The sequence below is a fragment of the Eurytemora carolleeae genome, unplaced genomic scaffold (assembly GCF_000591075.1).
Source record: "Eurytemora carolleeae unplaced genomic scaffold, Eaff_2.0 scaffold235, whole genome shotgun sequence".
Taxonomy (NCBI): Eukaryota; Metazoa; Arthropoda; class Copepoda; order Calanoida; family Temoridae; genus Eurytemora; species Eurytemora carolleeae.
Window position 1 is genome coordinate 6,437 of NW_019396206.1, and position 20,791 is coordinate 27,227.

The 20,791-nt window shown below is 30.8% G+C and overlaps 1 protein-coding gene across 1 annotated transcript; it reads left to right on the top strand.

Annotated features, from left to right (window-relative positions):
- Positions 1 to 299: 299 nt before the first annotated feature.
- Positions 300 to 20,118, top strand: LOC111698138 (uncharacterized). Its single transcript, XM_023468391.1, has 15 exons — positions 300 to 655; positions 5,655 to 5,735; positions 6,151 to 6,255; positions 8,520 to 8,564; positions 8,841 to 8,922; positions 9,506 to 9,629; positions 9,682 to 9,750; positions 10,516 to 10,623; positions 13,219 to 13,304; positions 14,121 to 14,197; positions 15,769 to 15,891; positions 16,092 to 16,158; positions 18,231 to 18,268; positions 18,657 to 18,746; positions 19,672 to 20,118. The coding sequence occupies exons 1-15, from the start codon at positions 596 to 598 to the stop codon at positions 19,894 to 19,896; spliced, it is 1,380 nt and encodes a 459-aa protein (XP_023324159.1). The 5' UTR covers positions 300 to 595; the 3' UTR covers positions 19,897 to 20,118.
- Positions 20,119 to 20,791: the final 673 nt, after the last annotated feature.

Here is a 20,791-nt window from a genome sequence, read left to right on the forward strand (position 1 = left end):
AAAAGGGGGGAGGGATGTATAAGAAAGGGAAGATAAAATTAAAATGTTTAAGGTTTGTTACGGAAGGAGAGATGGAGGAACATTTAAATTAAAGAAATAGAAATAAAAGGGTAATCAGAGCATTAACAAAGCACAAAAGATAAAACAAAGAAATTTGCAAATTTGATTTTGCAAGTTTCAATCTTGCTGATGGCCATTGAAGCATAAATATGCACACACAGACACAGGTATATATCTCTCAGGTACTTAAAGACACGTAGATAATTTTGTTTCACTTCAGTTACTCAGTTTAACCCTTATTCTATGGAACCATGAAGAATTTAATTGTGATCAGTTTACTCAATGTTTTAGTTCAAACTCAGAAAATTCACGAAAAAGAAATTAAAAATGGCGCGGGAGAAAATGCGGGAGAAATTTCTAAACTAAATGATCCTGATGGTTTTTGCAGTAAAGAACAAGAAAACTGCAGAGTATCTTCTGGCGAAAAGGAAATTGTATTTTCAAATACGCAATTTTTAAACCAAATAGTTACAATATATATAAAAAGACTTTTAAATAATATTCAAAAACAATTTAACAGTTTTGGAGTAATGAAATGGGAGTGTTTTACGATGAATTCCCGTTTCCAACATTCTCTGACGAAAATTTGGAAGAGGTAACTTTGCGGGAATTCGATTGGATTTTCGATAAGTGTGGACTGTGGTAGTATAATTATTAAGCAATCTGAATAAATATGTTTTAACTCTGTGTTGAGATTGATTACAATAAAACCAAAATGGCGACTAAGATTGCAACATTTACTAATTATGAAATCTTTTGGGGCTTTTTTTCTTAAAGAAAGTACAAAGACAACATTGAGTCTAAAACTGTCTGGTTCGTATATTGTACACTTGATACATACAGAAATTAAATATTTGCCACAAACTCAATTTTTCTATTCCCTATATCTTTGCAATCAGTTCGTGTAAACCTTTATTATTTCAAACTTAGCTTATTCGAGCTTAAAGAATTCATAGTTTGAAATATTGCAAACCACAACATTAGATTTAACAAAATAGTGTCTAGAAAATCAGCGATTGTGACAAAAATTTAATTCCTAATTAATCTCTGCCTTCAAAAAATTGTAAACCATCAAACCAATTAAACCCACTGGAAATCTCTTTTTTTTAGGAAAGAAAGTTCAAATTTTCATTAACATGCATTTATACACTTTTCCTTTTTCCAAAATAAATAAAATCTCCTGATATTGCCGGTAGATATATTAATAACAAAATAGATAGATTTGGGGATTTTTCATTCACAATAACACTGAGGCAGAAATGTCTTGTAATTCTACGCGGCATGCGCGTAACTCCTTTGGGCGGTTGCCTCAGGATTATAGTAAAAAAAAACCACATAAATCTTGAAAACACGACATCTAGTGTACTATCTGTATTGTTATAAATCTATGGCTGGGAGAAACAAATGACACAAGTTCTAAGATAAATGTCTGCATGTTAAAGAGAGACGTCTTACAAATGAAAAATAATTTTATAAATGTTCCTTGGTCTGGCATTTTGATGGAATGATGTACATTTACACCTAGACCGCATCATATTAAACCATTTTCAGAGATGGTAACTATAGGATGGAGCATGTCGAGTAAACCGAGTTTGGGAAAACCGTAACTTAAAGGATTGAGCATGTCGAGTTTAAAACCGAGTTTGGAAAACCGTAACTTATGTACGGAGCACGTCGAGTAAAACCGAGTTTGGAATACCGTTACTTATGTACTTCTTTCTCTAAAAGTAAAAAAATCTTAAAAATATAGAATATAGAATATAAATATAAATTATAAAATATAAAATATAAAATATAAAATATAAAACCGTAATCTCTGGTTGTTAATTTGGATATCCGATCATAACTCATGAATACTTCAAACAAATTTGCCTCAAATTTTGATTTGTTAACTCAGTACTCAGCCTGGTTTAAACATTCCAAGTTGAGTGGGTTGACCTGTATAAGGAAAAAGTCCTGGCAAAGCTGGGCTTCCAAGCAGATGTTTTCAAGCTAGATTTACAATTTTGAAAAAGATCAAACGTTTCAATTTCCTTTATTGTGGCATCGGCATGATGGAAATTTTCAGTCTACAATTTTAAATTTGGAAATATTTGAAATGAATTTGCTCCATTTCACGCAAAAACATTTGATAGTTTTTAATAGGGGTATTGAAGTTAAAATATATATCTTTTATTTTTTGAAATGAAGACGATATTCGTGGCTTAATATATATTTTCATTTTCTATAAATACTTCATCTAAAAGCTTATTTTACAAAATATTTCTGACCAGTACTCAGCAGGTTTATATACACTTCTTTTATTTATTTATTTACATTATGGGAAAAGAATATTGAGCAGTGTGCCACACTACATGGCCGGGTATTACCTGCAGGACCTTATCTTATGTCACGCTTGAAATCTTGCACTCTGTTAGCCGTTAACATTCTGTTTACCGGTAAAATTTCGATAACCGTCAGCATTTCGTTAACCACTAACATTTCATTGACCGTTAATATTTTGTTGACCATTAACATTCTATTAACGGTTAGCATTTCGTTAACCGTTATCATTCCATTAATCGTTACAATTCCATTAAATTTAAACATTCAATTAACCGTTAACATTAACCATTAATTGTTAATATTCTGTTAACTGTTAACATTCTGTTAACAGTTAAAATTCTTTTAAGAGTTAATATTTTGTTAACATTTAACATTCTGTTAACCATTAACTTTCTGTTAATTGTTAACATTCTGCTAACTGTTAGCATTCCGTGGAACGTTAGCATTTCGTTAACTATTCCATTAACCGTTAACATTCCAGTAAACAATAACGCATAAAATTTGAGAACTATTAAAAATGGCTACCTTTAGAGTAATAGTTAAAGCAAAAATTGTCAAATAGAATAAGGTGCATAAAGAGCCCTAGTGGCCTATAGTAAGATAATATTATTAGTTGGCAAAGAAAATGAGTCTTTGCCACAAGCTTACATTTTCTAATCCATATATCTTTGCAACTTCATGGTGTAAACGTCTTTAGTAAGGTCGATTAAATCTTAAACCTGAAAGAAAACATGAAAAGACTGACGGGTGTTATTTTATATTGGGAATGTAACGGTTTAAAGGATTGCAACTTTGCAAGTGTAATTTCAAGTAACCCTCCATGCAAAAAATATCAATACTCGATTTAAATGGTACCCTTGAAACCATTATCTGATTGATAATATTGAGGTTTAAAATTATTTATTCTCAGCCTTTTGTTTTCATACATATACAAATCAATTTTGTTTAGAAAACAGTATTTCTTATTAATACCTGTTCAGGCAAAGCTTTAAAAGGTACCGTTGTATGGAAATCCGGCAATGTCATTTTTGCATGGTGGGTTACTTGAAATTAAGCTTACAGTTCCTTTCAGATATTCGATTAACGATGTGGGATTCTAGTTCTTTAAAAAGTCCTACTTTTCAGTGTAATTATTGAATAATTAAACTATTGCTTTATTTATGACTGGCGTTTAAAGGTTTCATGACCAATCCATTTATTACACTTTCTTACTATTTTCTATACTACACTTTTTTAGTAAGATATTGATTATGGTTTATAGTTTTTAGCTCAAGAATATTGCTTAATATATATATACATTATTGATAATAAATGTATTGACAAAATATTTTTTCAGGGTCAAATTATTAAAAATACAACCTCTACCAACACATTCCAGACATGTTATTGAGTGTATGATTGATAGATATACCTTGGATATTTATAGAAAAAGAGTATACATTGTAACAGAGCACAACCATGTATCCATATATGGATGAAACATGATATTGTCATTATGAGAGATTTCATTAAATACTAGCTCTCTGCGTGACTACATTTATGCATTTCGGTTGAAACTGGGTTTTCCTCTGTTTTCCTTAGAACTCTCTGGTCTTAAAAAAAACATGATCATGTCAGTGAAACATCTTAGGAAATCTCATACATTTAAAAATATGATCATGTCAGTAGAACAACTGTTTTCTTCGGAGCTCTTTTTTTTAATATGATCATCTTAGTTAAAACTCTGTTTTCCTCAGAACTCTCTGCTTTGTTAATATAATATGTCACTGCCAACTCTGTGTTACATGAGTACGCTATGTTATCTATATTTAAGCATGAGAAAGCGGGAATGTAATCGATGGTTTTATTGGAATAAAGAATTACCCAAGGGTTGAATTGAATTGTAAATACAGTGTGTCCCAAAAAACTAAAGCTTTTTATCAATAAGATATTGTAATAATGCTTGTGTTCAATTACAAGCCAGATGTAAATCCTAGAGAGTTTCGAACCCATGGTTCCGGGCTTAAGCAAATATTTCACTCTAGATCGCCGTACTCTATTTTTAGTACCGATCCCTTTAAAAACCTCTTTGTACATATCTCACAGAGTATAAATGAATTGGGATTGATCAGTTTCATAGTTTATTTATTAAATACATCTGTAACGTTTATTCATGTTTAATAAGTTCCTTTAGATATTCAGCTGCTACAGTTTAGGATCTGTCCGAGCAGCTTCCTCTATTACTCTCTTGTTTAGCTGCTCCAGTTCAGTATCTATCTAGGCAGCTTTTCCAACTCGATATCTCATTACAGTTCAGTAGCTCTTACAATGCAATCTGAGCTGCTACTCTATCTGTTTTCTGAGTCTCCACAACATTCCGGAGCTGCTTCTAGAGTTACTGCTATTTTAGCTGTGCATTACCGGAGCTTCTCCTAGAGTCTCAGCTATGTTAGCTTACAGATTGAGCTACTCCCAGAGCTATTCTCAGAGTCTCATCTATGTTAGCCTTACTCACAGTTCGAGCTGCTCCTAGAGTCTCTACAATGTTATAATTATTGCAATCATCATTCTTATCATCATTCTTATCATCATTGTTATTTTCCTTGTTATAATCATTGTTATCATCATTGTTATCTTCATTGCTATCCTCATTGCTATCCTCATTGTTATCATCATTGTTATCATCATTGTTATCTTCATTGCTATCCTCATTGTTATCATCATTGTTATCATCATTGTTATCTTCATTGCCATCCTCATTGTTATCATCATTGTTATCTTCATTGCTATCCTCATTATCCTCATTGGTATCATCATTGTTATCATCATTTTTATCTTCATTGCTATCTTCATTTCTATCCTCATTGTTATCCTCATTAGATCTGAGAAGAGCTGTCTTGGGCAACAATTTCATCTTTAATCATCCCTGACTCCTGTGATTTGGACTCGATTCAGCTGGTTGAGGTTTATTCTACAGACAAACAAGCACCCAGACATAGCAAAGTAGATAAATGTATATTTATATATATGTATATAGTTATAGTTGGTTAGATTTCAATTAAAAAGATTATCTAGATATTCTAAAATTAATCGAAAACATCTTTGAAAAGTATGATGGGTTAAAAATATTATAGTTTTAAGGTTTTTTGCACGAAATTACGCAATTGCCAAAATATTTTCTCATGAAACTGTGTTTTTATTGACAATTGTATCTAAACAAATAAGAAAAATACTTTTTCTTTGCATGATAAAAACTTTATTAAATTTTTTAATGTTAATATGTTTTTCAGGAGCTGAAGTATAACAACCGTGAGCCTCTTGAAGAATTTGCTCATCTATCCCTTGATGTCATCAACCATTATCTTTTCAAGGTATATGCAAGGTATATGCAAGGTATATGCAAGGTATATGCAAGGTATATGCAAGGTATATGCAAGGTATATGCAAGGTTTATGCAAGGTATATGCAAGGCCTGCACAGTGTTCATTATTTGTTTTAGGATTTCAAGGAATTGAGTTTTTTTCCAGAAAATTTATACTTTCTAAAATCTATATCTTTGCAACCGGTCTGATTGGGTAAACCTTTGATTTGTCAAACTTACATCACTTGATCAGACAGTTAAATTACAGCTTAAAAAATATATGATCATAGGTCTGAAGTAAAGGGATTAAAAAGTCAAAGTTCGTTGCAAAAATTCAGTTTGGAATTTGCTGCTGTTTTGAAAATGTGTTTGTTGACAAGGTTTTTTTGCCAAACTCTAAATAATTCATAACTTTAATTTTTAAGGGGCGTGGAAACTTTAGTTCTGAGTTTCGTGTGCTGGTTGTCGGAGCAGGAACCGGTTCTACTGGTCTCTACCTGGCAGAACAGCTGACTCAAACAAATGCACAGGTAAAACTATTTTTATAATTGGGAAGGTGTTGCTTCCTTCAACCCCACTTTGACCTCCTCCCGGACCACCCTGACCAGGAAGAGTTTGAGCACCAGAATTAATAAATTGCGAGAACCACATATTTTTTAATGAACTTTGAATTTGAGGTTAAGGTTTAAGTCCCTGAGCATATGTTGAGAGATATAGTTGAACCAGTGGTAGGAAGTTCAGCCAACTTTTTCCAATTCCAGGAATGACTATTTAACACTTAAAAGTTAAGGGTTTAAAATTGTTAATAGTTTGCATTTTATCGATAGGTCAGACAGTTCACGAATGATTTCTTAATCGTTCGTTAGAATAAACTTGAAAACAACTATCAGGTTTTGATTAAGAAACACTTTTTTCACAAAATTTAAAAAGACAATTGTAAATAGAAAGAAAATGATAGAATGATTCTGAAAACAAATGAATTTTTACTGAATGACTGAATATGACTGGTTAACAAACAATGAATGAATGAATTGAAAAATTTCCAAAAAATTAAATTTCTATGGACTTCATAATATTTTGGATTTTGTATTTTCAGTGACAAAAAAATCAGTCATTGTATTGTTTTTTGTATTTGGCTTAAATATGTGTTCTTATTACACTGTGAAAAATATTTAAGTCAACAGAAGAAAATAATTTTTGATTTTTAATTTTGAAATATTAGGAACATCCTATGATATGAAACAGTTTAAAGAAACAAAACATTGATATACAATTTAAATTTTATCAGAAAAAACTTTAAGGGTACCGTTGTAAATCAGGCATTGCCATCTTTGCATAGAGGGTCACTTAAATAGTAGTTTAAGTGACCCTCTATGCAAAGTGGCAATGCCTGATTTACAATGGTATTTTTTATATCTTAATTTAAAAAAAATGTAGAAGATACTATCGTTTTTTCTGACTTTAATAAGCTTTCAAGCTGGTACCATTGAAAATCGGGCTTTGTTATCTTTCCTGGGCCGCTTGAAATTACGTATACAGTCCCTTTAAGGCAAGGTTATGATGCAAGGAAAGCTTTTTAGGAGGTGTACGCATCTTTTGTACTACGTAGTGTGCTGTCTCTGGGCGGTAAAGTAAACACAAGACGGATGTCGAAGCCTGACATGGGATCCATCTTTCACATAAAAATCAATGAAATATTCTGGTCATTGGAAACTATTATGTAAATTATCAATATTATCAAAATTCAATGCTTTTAACCTCCTCGGATGCTAAACGAAAAGAGAGAACTGGTTTAAATATGTACGCAGAATATACGCAACTGCAATTAACTTTCCTTGCAATATAACCTTGCTATAAGGGCACCTTCAGTCAAGAACAAATTTCTTAAGGAATAAATTCAAAATCACCATGAGGAGAAACATCTTCAATCTTCATGTCAAGGAAAAGTTAAACTTAATATGACATCATCTATGATAGAGATATGGAACCCGTGTAAATAGTATTTCATTTTATTAAGAACAAGAATTCAAGAAACAAAGAAATCAAAATTTCTAAAAATTCTGATATCTTCGTTTTCGGATCAAGGAATAATTATTGTCTTCAAACAGTAAATCTTATAATTAAATCATCTTTTTTCCTATTATGTTTTCATCTGTTCGTATATAAAAATTCTGTTTTCGGGTTGAATTTTATCTTAATTTTAGTAATTTTTTATTGATTTGATGGTTATTACAAAATTAGAATGGTCCTAAAAAGACTAAAATATATTATTCTAAAAGTGTTGATCAATCGTGGGTAGGACCAACATTAAAGCAAAATGTTTAATATAAAACCTTTAACTTTTTCTCTTCTGAAAACTTAATATCCAGGCCTGAGATATTTGGTGAGACTGTATTCTATAGATTCTATTAGGAGGTGATGGATTATCAGTGGAGCGTATACATTCAGTATTCCCAACTGGGAACTAGGGGGTGACCACTGTGTTAGAAGAAACATTCTCTTAGTAATAACCAACTTACCAAAACAATTAGAAATCAAAAACTAGGAGACGGGCACGCAAAGTTTTTGCCACAAAATCAAATCTTCTGATGCCAATATCTTTGCAACCTGATGCTGCAAACCTTTGATATTTCAAACTTAGATTATTTTATCTATAAGTATTAATAATTTGAAATATTTAAGGTCTACGACATTGGGTTAAAAAGATATAGAGATTAGAAAATCATAGTTTGTGACAAGGACTCAATACCTTTCCATTCTTTAATCTTATAGATTATATAATTTATTTATTTAGATTGTAATCTTGGAGGTGAGCAAAAAATCTATGGAAATTGCCAAGGAACCTTCAGTTTTTATTCTTTGATATACTTATTTTTTTGCTATTCCAATTTTTCTTCATTTTTCAATTTTCGTATCTTTGGAGGGATTTAGTTCAACAATCTAAAAGTACGAAAATTAAGTTGTTTTCAACAGGAATATTTTTAACCTTGTTTTGGTTAAAACGAAAACATTCTTTGAAAAAAACTTCAAATGTAATTCCATGCAAATTAAAAATAAATTTGACAAAGAAAACCCTAAACCTATGGAAAAGATTCAAAAATTGCAATGCCTATAGAAGAGAGCCCAAATTCGTGGATTAAAAAATATTCAGTGGATTCATGGCAGCGTAGAGTCTTTATCAGACATTGCTCAAACAGGTACAGGGGTGTCCAACTAAATGTGGGGGGGGGGGTTAATGGTATCTTCTTTGCTTACTATTCCTTTCAACAAATTTACGAATACTGGATTTGATTTTCATGTTTATTGGGACACCCTGTAGCCGGGGGGTGCTCTACCTAATCCTGTAGAGAAGCGAAATTCACCAAACTCTGAACAAATCCTCAAAACATAAACAAAACTAAAGACAAAAAAAGGCAAAATATAAACACGAACAAGAATTGTAAACAAACAAGAAAAATATCAAAGGAATTTCAATTCTAAACTTTCGAAGAAAAAGTACAATTCATTTTTGTTATTTTTATTATTTTCGTTTTAAAAATCATAAAAAAAATCTTCACTTTGTAAATCTAATGCATTAAATGGAACTAAAAACATTTTTGGTTTTTACTGTGAAAATTGTTTTATGTTTTGGGTTATCCAGTCCAACAGTGGTTCAGAGATAATTCTGCAAATTCTGCCACTCCCAAATTTATAATAATAGTTCAGTAATAAAACAAACATTGTTTATAAAAATTACCCAATTAAAACTTTTATATCTAGTAAAGTATTTTTTCTTTCTAGGGTTGTTCGACTTTATCGAGTGCCGCCATGTTCTAGACCACGTGGTAGATCCAACATCTGTTTTATCCAAGATGGCGGGAATTCTGAAACCAAATGGTGGAATAAGTTTATCAATCAACGGAGGGTGTGTATTATTTATTATTAAAAAATATTAAATATTAAATCTAAATATCTAGAGTTGGTAGGGGTGGTCTGATCCACGTACAGAATATGGTTCAAATATTAACAAAAAATGAAAAAACGAGGTGAGGAATCTATCTTTATATATTTAGTTGTAAACTCTGATTGGGTGGGTGTATGTTTGTTTGTCCGATCATAACTCGAATTAAACCCCTGGACCGATTTTTCTCAAATTTTAATTGGGGAACTCGGAAGAGCCACGGGGAGGTTCTTAGTTTGGTTTTTAGATTATTAGTTGAGTGGGTCTACTTTTATTGGGAACAATAGCTAAAATCGAAATTTACGACAAAGCGCGAGTAAACAGCGGGAATAACGCTTGGTTCCCAAGCTAGTATATATATAAAACTGTAATCTCTGTTTGTCTGTTTGTTAGTTTGTCCGATCATAACTTAGGAACACCTGGACCGATTTGTATTGACAATCTAAGTTGAGTACGGACCGAATATTATTTCAAAATAGTTTCCCTAAGAAATCGACCAAGTGCGGGTAAACGGTAGGATTAATGAGTACAGAGTAACCTGGCTATGTTAATGAGATGATGTAAAATTCAGTAATTCATTAATTTACTCCAACACTAATTTGAAGAAGTTTTGCAACAAACTCTTATTTTTGAAATTTATGTGATAGACCTAATTGTATTATATTAGATCAAATAGTCTATGAGCTTGAATAATCAAAATTTGCACCATCAGGTTGAATAGATATAGGGATTATACAATTTGAGTTTGTGGTAAAGCTGGACGATTATCTTCCATGCTATTCCAGTAAACCAGGAAATTTATAAAGCTAGTAAAAATACCAATCTGATTATCATATCAATTTTTTTACAGTGCTGGGAAAATAGCCGCGGTAAAAGAAGTGTTGAAGGTGGTTCCTCCACAGAACTGGTTTCATAGATACAAGGCTATTAATCCTACAGGTCACATCTATAGTAGCAGGTACACGTCACTATAGTTTCAGTAGAAGTAAATATTTCCATTTACTGTTTAGCGCCGATAGGATTTATCTCTAATTGGATAATGAGCTAGATAGAAAGATAGATGTTACCGCCATGCAATTTCTATTGGTTCAGTATAAACACCAAACACATGCCTGAACCCTGACTGGATCAGGCGCTAATGGACCCGGCATACTAGAGTGACACAGTAATAACAAGAAAACTATAGAATAGGAAGACGACATTAAAGAAACACTGTAGTGCATTTGATGTTGTTTTTTAAATCCCTTGAATCACTTATTTAGATAAATGGATCTGTTTAATAGTGCACAATGTGCCTCATGTTCATTGGACTATTTAAAGTCAAAACTTTAGTCTAATATTCAACTTCCTATTCAAAAGGTTCCTGGATATCACTGTACTATTGACAAAACAATATACTTTTCATCAACTGGATGAGAGATGCCAACCTGAGATGAAAACTTAAGAATTGTGGATATTGAGATAAATGCTTGATCTTCACTTTTCATTAATCTTAAGATTAATTTTATCTTACATTAATATCCGGGAAAGTACAGGGTGTCCCACGAAACATGACAGTTTCGAATAGTTTTGAATGTCTTCTTCCATACATTAAATTAGATATTAAAGACGTTTTGCATGTCATTTCGTTAAAAACATCTTTTTCTCAAAAATATTTTACTTTGAAATCAATTTTACAATAATATAATTGGCATACAATATACTTTATCATTCTCTTTATTATCAAACAACTTAATATATAATGGAAGAAGATATTTTAAACTATTCATCTACTGTCATGTTTCGTATCTAAAATGAAACCATGCAAGATTTTTTCGATATAGTCTCATAGGAAAAGTTTTTTGAGACAATTTCATTAGAAATATTAATCAGACATATAATAACAATTGGGAATATTTATTTGAAAACGCCATTGGAATAGTTTATCTGACATAATACCATCGGGAAATTGTATATGTGATAATACCATAAAAAGAGTGATCTGACATAATACCAATGAAAACAAAATTGAGATTGAGATTGAGATTAGTGCCAATTGAAAAACTCATTTCTCATAATTGCATTTTTTTATATCTTTTTTTGTTTTTTTTTTCCCACAATGCCATTGGAAAAGTTTATCTGACATAATATCATTGGAAAAGTTTATCTGACATATTACAGTTGGGACAGTTTATCTGACATAATATCTTTGGGAAAGTTTATCTGACATAATACCATTGGGAAAGTTTATCTGACATAAAACCATTGGGAATGTTTATCTGACCATAATACCATTGGGAATGTTTATCTGACATAAAACCATTGGGAATGTTTATATGACACAATGCCAACGGATATATTTAACTGATATAATAACATTGGGAAAGTTTATTTGACACAATACAATGGGAAAAGAATTTGTTAGTTCTATTCTTTTACATACAAGCAAACCTATAAATTCTAAACAGCAGTTAATCTCCATAACAGTCAGGACAGGTATATAAATAAAAGATACTTTAGGATATACTTGGATATTTGAAATATACTTCCATAATACATTAGTTTAAGATATACTTGGATATTTGAAATATACTTCCATAATACATTAGTTTAAGATATACTTGGATATTTGAAATATACTTCCATAATACATTAGTTTAAGATATACTTGGATATTTGAAATATACTTCCATAATACATTAGTTAGAGATATACTTGGATATTTGAAATATACTTCCATAGAACATTAGTTTAAGATATACTTGGATATTTGAAATATACTTCCATAATACATTAGTTTGCTGAGACAAGAAATATGTTTTTTTCAAAACAGAAAAATAAAAAAGCTGCACTGCAGGGATTTTATGTAAAAGGCAAAGTTTTTTCTGAAATGTGAGTAATTGAAACGACGACAAAAAAAATGTCTACGACTTGAAACAGTTGATATAAAGCACAAAAAGTTTATGTTCACCATAAGAGTTCATATGAACTTCAAAAAATTTTAACCGCTAAAAGTGTTATGAACCAAAACAAGTTTTTATAGAACCTCAAATATAGTTTATATGAACAACAACAAGTTTTTATGAACCACAAATAGTTTATATGAACCACAAATAGTTTATATGAACCACAGCTAGTTTATATGAACAACAACAAGTTTTTATGAACCACAAATAGTTTATATGAACCACAAGTTTTTATGCACCACAAATAGTTTATATGAACCACAACAAGTTTTTATGCACCACAAATAGTTTATATGAACCACAACAAGTTTTTATGCACCACAAATAGTTTATATGATCCACAACAAGTTTTTATGCACCACAAATAGTTTATATGAACCACAACAAGTTTTTTGGAACCACTAATAATTCAAGTTAACCACCACAAAAGTGTATGTGAACCTCTAAAAGTGAATATGAACTTCAAAATATGTTAGTAAAGAGATAAAGTGTTCAGTAAACAAGACAGATATTTTTTAACAAGATTTTCTGAACAAAACATGTTTTAAGAACTAAACCGAGTTTTGGAACCAATTTTAATTTTCATTTTAAAATAAATGTTTTTTCAGACATTCCTCTGGTTCAAACTCATATACGGATTCGGATATTGCTCAGTTTTTTCTTAAACCATTGGACAACTCATTCAGAGTTGGAGGTTGGTTATATTATCATTATTATTATTATTATTATTATTGTTATTATTATTATTATTATTATTATTATTATTATTATTATTAAAATTTATTTATATTCTTTTTTAAAGTAATCTGGTTAATTTTTAAACAATCAAACTATTTTTTGTCAATATTGATCTTCTGTTAGGGTCAAAAACAAAAGCAAATGTTCAGATTACAATTGTGCGACACACTGTGCCAAATTTTGACATTGAAAGTAAATATGCGCAAAAAACGCACCAAATGAACATGACAGAAGTGATATGCACTCATTTCGAAATTAAATTTTAAGTTGCAAATTAGAAAATTTTTAGCATACAATGTATATATGTATGTTTAGACTATGAAAAAAAAATTTCCTTTAACTTATTAAAGTTTGATTTTTCGTCTCCGCTCATCTTACATTAAAGAAATAAAAGTTAAATTAGTTAAAATCTTTTAAAACAGTGGTAGAAGTTCAGTACGCAAAAAATTCAAAGAATATCAATAAACTTATTAAAATCGATTTTATTTTTACTTTTCGCGAACATTATCATTTTGGTAAATTATTTAATTGGCCATTTTCTTTTAACATATTACAATGACAGTCATGAAACTCTGAAATCGGAAAACGACTTTTAGACAAGCATTTGTGCAGTGTAAATAGACCCATTTCATTGAATTAGGTATAACCTAGGTGGTTAATAAAACTATTTGCTTTGTAACAGTATAAAGTACACTTAAGTATTGCCATAATGTCGTTTTTCTATTCCATTGTTTTCTGGTTATCACTGTATTTCGGATTTTAAAATGTTTAGATGTCTATGAGCTAGCGAATAAAACAGGATTAAAGTTTGTCACCTTCTCAGATTTATCAAATAGAATAACTTTAAAGGTAGTTCTTAGGAAGATATTTGTATACTTCACAATGTGAGATTTATCGGTATTTTATTCCATTTTGTGAGAACTATTTTCTCTCTTTTATCCCCAATTACACCTGTAACACAAAATCTTCAAATCCGATGCATTTAAATGTTTTATTCAGGTGGTAAATTTCGTGGATTTTTTCTAACACGTTCTGTGCATTCAACTAGATAAAATCTGAGCCTGCGATTAAAAAATCGGAAAATAAGACTCAGGTCTAACTCTGCTGTCATTGAGACTACAGTATACAATTTTTCATTTCTATTTTATAATTTTGTCGAATTAAATTACAAAATGATTTTTGCAACGAATTGAAAGTATGAAGTGGTAGTCAATACTTATATGTATACTTAATCTTTGTGCCCTGAAGGAGGGGAGGAAGCCCAGCCACAACAATTTCTCGTCCGAGTCTCCTCGGAATCCTCGTCCTTCGATTATTTTGTGTTAAAAAGTTTGTAATTCTTAAAGACAAATCTATTTTTTAAAAATCTGGCCACGTTGGGGCATAAAATATGGATGGACTAAAGTACTGCAATGATTATATCATGTTGGAATCTTCAAACCCATGAGAATGATGTCAAACTTTACTAAGGTAAAACTTAATCTCTTCTGCCTCCGTAATGGCTAACCTTCGTGATATGAAATAAATAGCAAAATATTCGACATACCTCTGTCTATAATTTTCCCCATGGAACCACCCAGAAAAATTCTATGGTTTTTACTGTAGTTAACAAAAAAGATTGAAGTTCTAATAACTTGGAATTATTTGCGGCATTCTACACCAGGAATATCTGAAAATGAGCGTAAAAAAGGTGAATATTTTTAAAGACATTAAACTTGAAATCTTTAATTTATTTAAACTTTTTTTTCGATTTTTAAAAATTTGATATTTAATTCATGCTCTAACATGGCTTGATATTAAAAAATAGTTTTATCTGGAAGGATTAGACACTTTAAAAAAAATAATTTTGAAAGAACGAGGTGGCTCGAACGAGAAAATGAGGAGCATGTGGCTCGGACGAGAAATTGTGTGGTTGGCCTTCCTTCCCTCCCTGAAGTTATATAACGAATTTAAATGTCATAACAACGTTTGAATTTTAAAATGCATCTCTCGATTAATTCCTAAACAAAGTATTCAGATTTATCACATTTCTCCTGGGCCCCTTAAAAATGTTATTTTTTATTTTACAATTTTGTCGAATTCAATTACAAAATCTCTCTAGTGGAACGAATAGAAAGGGATTTGAAATGGTGTCAAGTTTATTAGTATATGACTATTTAATGTTGGTGCCCTGAGAGGAGGAGGGGGGGTTAGTATAATGGATATGAATTTAAATGGCCTAACCACGTTTGTAATTTTAAATGCATCTTCCACGAAAGAGTTCTAATAGTTTTCTCACCAAATAAAAAGAAATACTTTTAAATCGTGCACCCTTAAAACCAGCCGCTTTGTTCCCGGGGTGGGCGTGGATGGGGGAAGGGAGTACGTCTCCAATTATTTTTGCGTCTATAAAAATTAATGTTACGTTAATAAATTTTAAGCTTGAGAACTACTTGCCCACAAACCTGATGAAAAAAATGGCGGCGAAAGATATCGTGACTCAGCAGAAAATGGCGGAGCTTCTGGGCCTTGGACCTTTCACCTTCCATTTTCTTCTCTCTAAGGTGAAGACGACATCTCATAAAAAATAGATGTTTATTTATTCCCAATGAATTACAACTCAACAGAAAGAAAAACGTGGATTTTTTTTTCTTTTTTCCTGTAGTTCCTTCTAACCTTTTACTGAAATAAAAGGATAATATTTCTTTATTAAAAGTTTTATTCCTCATATTTCAATATTGTCATTTCTAAAATTTTATTTTAGGAAACTAAATCCGAAGCAAGCTTTGATAATCTGGACAATATTCCATTCCTTTTCCTTTCCCCTGAAGGTAAAATTGTAAAATTATAAAAAATATTTTGTCCATAATATCAAATTATTGAAAACATTTCAAATACGTTACTAGAAAATACCGATATAATTTATACATTCCCATCAAACTCAACTCGGCTCAATATTTTAAATTCATCTTTGCAACCTGACGGGGTAAATATCTTTAAATCACAAAATTTATGTGGTTTAAAAAGTCAAACAAATTAGAGTTTTGGGTGTGACAAAAGTTCACTTTTGAATGTCTTGAATGTCGTCTTTGCTACAGTCAGTTGTTAGAAGTAAATTCTAGGCTTAATAATTTACAAAATACTCCTAATCTTTTTCAAAAATGTCTGCCTTTTTTTTGTCCTTTCAATACCACTGGAGATTTCGACATTTTAGGTTTTATTTTAACAAAATTTAAATCTGAACGAAATTCTCGAAATCTCAGTTAATATTGACAGCACTAAAAAGGCAGATCACACTTTGGCAATGCCAGGACTAAGAGAATTTTTGTGGTTATTGTTTTAAGAATCATACATATTAAGGTAATTTAACTAAATTCAAAGACTGACTTAAATGTCTTAAGCCGTTTTGCTACTGTCATGTTTCGCCGTGCTTCTTAAAAAGAAAAAGATTATGCAAAGTTATGAAAAGAGAGGACAAATTCCTGATAGTCTGGAGGGGAGTGAAGGCTTGATTGCTACTTAGTCTGTGCACTATGCAATACACACACATTAGTATAACGGCTGCATTTCTTTAAACAGTATAAAGGAATTGTAGCCTTCATTTCTAAATATAAAGGGATTGAAGCCGTCATTTCAAAATATAAAGGGATAGTAGCCGTCATTTAAAAATATAAAGGGATTGTAGCCGTAATTTCTAAATATAAAGGGATTGTAGCCGTTTTTTTTCTAAATATAAAGAGATTGTAGCCGTCATTTCTAAATATAAAGGGATTGTAGCCGTTTTTTTCTAAATATAAAGAGATTGTAGCCGTCATTTCTAAATCTAAAGGGATTGTAGCCGTCATTTCTAAATATAAAGGGAGTGTAGCCGTTTTTTCTAAATATAAAAGGATTGTAGCCGTCATTTCTAAATATAAAGGGATTGTAGCCGTCATTTCTAAATATAAAGGGATTATAGCCGTCATTTCTAAATATAAAGGGATTGTAGCCGTTTTTTCTAAATATAAAGGGATTGTAGCCGTCATTTCTAGATTTAAACAGATTGTAGCCGTCATTTATAAATATAAAGGGATTGTAGCCGTCATTTCTAAATATAAAAAGATTGTAGCCGTTTTTCTAAATATAAAGTGTTTGTAGCCGTCATTTCTAAATATAAAGGGATTGTAGTCGTCATTTCTAAATATAAATGGATTGTAGCCGTTTTTTTTCTAAATATAAAGGGATTGTAGCCGTCATTTCTAAATATAAAGGGATTGTAGCCGTCATTTCTAAATATAAAGGGAGTGTAGCCGTCATTTCAAAATACTTAAATTTAAAGTATGTATGATTCCGATATAACCTAAAAGTAAAAATTATTTATCTTTGAAATATAAAAAAAACATACACAACTAAATGTTTTAGGAGAAAATGTTTAAAAACCTCTAAAAGTAGAGGTTGTGAGAATATTTCCCCCCTGTTCTAAAAAAATATAAAAATATAAATATAAGGAAAAGAAAGGATAAGGAAAGTTACATATTTATTGTTTACACTATATTAAATATAAATTGGTGGTGGATTAGAAGACTTTCTGTCTAATATTTGATCATATCAGATCAATTGCGGTTTTATACAGCAGAAGCAATTGAGAACAATCTCACGCGGTGTAGTGAATCGCACATGGTACACTATTATAAAAGTTTCGTGTGTGTTTCACTTGGAATTGAAATTATGTCAACCCTTTAAAAAAAATACGAATATCATTCTTTTGCTTTATTTTGTTAAAATAAGTTTTAAAAACACAAAGTTTTTCTTCAAATTGTTTTCCGCTTCAAAAAGTCCAAAATTTGATCAAACTAAATTTTCACAAACATTTAGATCTTGATGAAAGTATGCTAGGATTTTTTTATTTAATCTATTAATTTAGGTTTGTTGCAAGTTTTAGAGGAAAAATGCAAAGACCAGGTAAAAATTGAAAATATATTTTCTGCGAAATATAATCTTAAAAATCATATTTAATATATATTATAATGTCCAAGAAAAGTAATATATTATTTTACTAGATATACTTTTTTCCACTTTGTATATTGTTAACCTATAAGCTGTACTGTAAAGGTTAACCGCCCTTGATGTAACCTATAGCTGTACTGTAAAGGTTCCCCCCCCTTGATGTAACCTATAGCTGTACTGTAAAGGTCCCCCCCCTTGATGTAACCTATAGCTGTATTGTGAAGATCCCCCCCTTGATGTAACTTATAGCTGTACTGTAAAGGTTCCCCCCTTGATGTAACCTATAGCTGTACTGTAAAGGTCCCCCCTTGATGTACTGCTTAACCCTCAGCAATGTGTACAGGATAGTGATGGAACCTTGTCTCTAAGAATGTATGAAGATAATTCCCATCTAACTCAACCTTTTTCTCTTCCTTGCAACCCACATGCTACGGTAGGAAACAATATTTTTCGCCGGAATGCTTTCTTGCAAAAACTTAAAGATTTGCTTTTCTAACCTATATGTTCCCTCAAACATGTGACGATTGTTAAGGAGTAAAATACGTGTATTTTCATCCAAAAACCGCCCGTTCACCATTAATTTCTGTCCAGTTTCTCCAGGGAGTAAGGAATAGAAGGGAGATATAACTGACGCGGTTCGCCCTACCAAATGATTATACATGCTTTGCAGACGGGTACTTCATTTGAATAAGAAATATTTGTCTTATGTACAATCAACGCTTATACAATAACCTACTCTGAATATTTCATATACAAATGGAGTACCCGTCTGCAAAGCATGTATAATCATATGGTAGTGCGAACCGCGTCAGTTTTATCTCCCTTCTATTCCTTACTCCCTGAGTTTCTCAGAGAACAGTTCTAACAGCGTGCTTTAGATTTTTTCCCGAACAATATGGTCGTGGACAGGATAGTTTTCCTTTTATAGCGCACAGCCCTACTCTAACTACACACTACACTGGGTTAACACAAATAATTAGACTTCAAAGACGACTGTACAAAATTTTAATTGTTTCATATATATATATATATATATATGATTCATTGCAACTTGTCTTGTTTTTTTCTTTTTCTTTAACAAGGGATTTAAAACTATTTTTATGGCAGAAGACTTAAGAGAACCATGTAGTCCTCAATTTTAGTTTTAGATCGTCTTTACAGTCTCATCCTTTGTGGGTATACCTGTGCTGCATATAGAGATGGAAGGGAAAACATGCTTAAATATTAATATTTATATTACTTTCTTGACAGGTTTTAAATTATACATTCCCCCCATACGATAAGTATACATATACTATTAGATGTATCAATAAATATGTCCGTCAATTGTCAAATAATAAAATATAAAATTTTTTTAGGATTTTTTGGGGAGCCTTTTAAAACATCCAGGACAAAGAACAGAGAAAATTTTACAAAACCTGTTAAAAAAGTATCCAGAATTGACCCCAGAACACATGTTTTCGCGTATGACTGGTTTCTACAATGCCGCAAAACATTCTGGACAAATCCTTTTACGACATAAAAGCATTGGAGGATTTCCTCGAAGTAAAATATCAAGTTTTTATAAGATTTCAAGAAATTAAAAATAAGTTTTTTATTTCATCCGCTTAAATATTAAAATATTTTATTGAACAGTATTTTTAGTGCTTAACCCAAATTTTCAAAAACAGAAATAAAAGAAAAACTTTTCAGAAGATCAACCATTTACATTTAAAGAAACAGCTGTAAGTAGTTTGAGCCGTTTTTCTCAAAAACATTTATGTCAAGAGGAAGAAAATATATTTATATATATGTGTAAAGAGGAAAAAAATCTAAACGAAATTTGTTTTTGTTTTCGGGAAAAAAAGTTTCCATCTTAAAAAGCTTTTCATTGACTAATAAAATTTTTAAACGAATACCATTCTAATTATGAAAAAGGTTCAGATTAAATGATTTAAAAAGTGTTACCTTTAACATTGCAGTGGCTCTCTAATTAACATTAATTTGTTAACACATTAATGGCAAAGTTTACATCGATTCTAATTGTCTTCTATTTGAAAAGTTTATTGCGTAGTATTTTTAAAGCTGCTCTCTATTTATTATAGATACATCAATTGTAACTTGTAATTAAACAAACTTAGAAATAAAGATACAAATTTTGTAGATATTAATAAACAAAAACAGTTGGTAAACATATGCACAATAGGGTTGTTAAAAGTAACAAAATGATTAATTAGAATACTTAATACATTATATAATCAGCTACAAAAATGATACAATATGACGCTAAAAAGTTTTTATAAGAAGATTACAAATTTATTTGTTTATGATATTTTGTGAAGGAGGGATCTTAACACATCAGAGGCTAAAACTTTTGATTGTGAACTTTAATTTGACCATTTTTAAGGTTCAAATACAAAGTTGCTGTCGGTATGAATCTTAAAATACGTATATAAAAAAAAATGTGAAAAGTTGTTTTGAAATTTTATTTTTTTTTTT

What these genes read in the sequence shown, in the direction of transcription:
- LOC111698138 (XM_023468391.1), top strand. Translation starts at nt 596, where the DNA reads ATGGGAGTGTTTTACGATGAATTCCCGTTTCCAACATTCTCTGACGAA. An exon ending in CAACTCATTCAGAGTTGGAG is followed by an intron (nt 13,305 to 14,120) that starts GTTGGTTATATT and finishes TAAAATGTTTAG; the next exon opens with ATGTCTATGAGCTAGCGAAT. An exon ending in CAAATAGAATAACTTTAAAG is followed by an intron (nt 14,198 to 15,768) that starts GTAGTTCTTAGG and finishes ATAAATTTTAAG; the next exon opens with CTTGAGAACTACTTGCCCAC.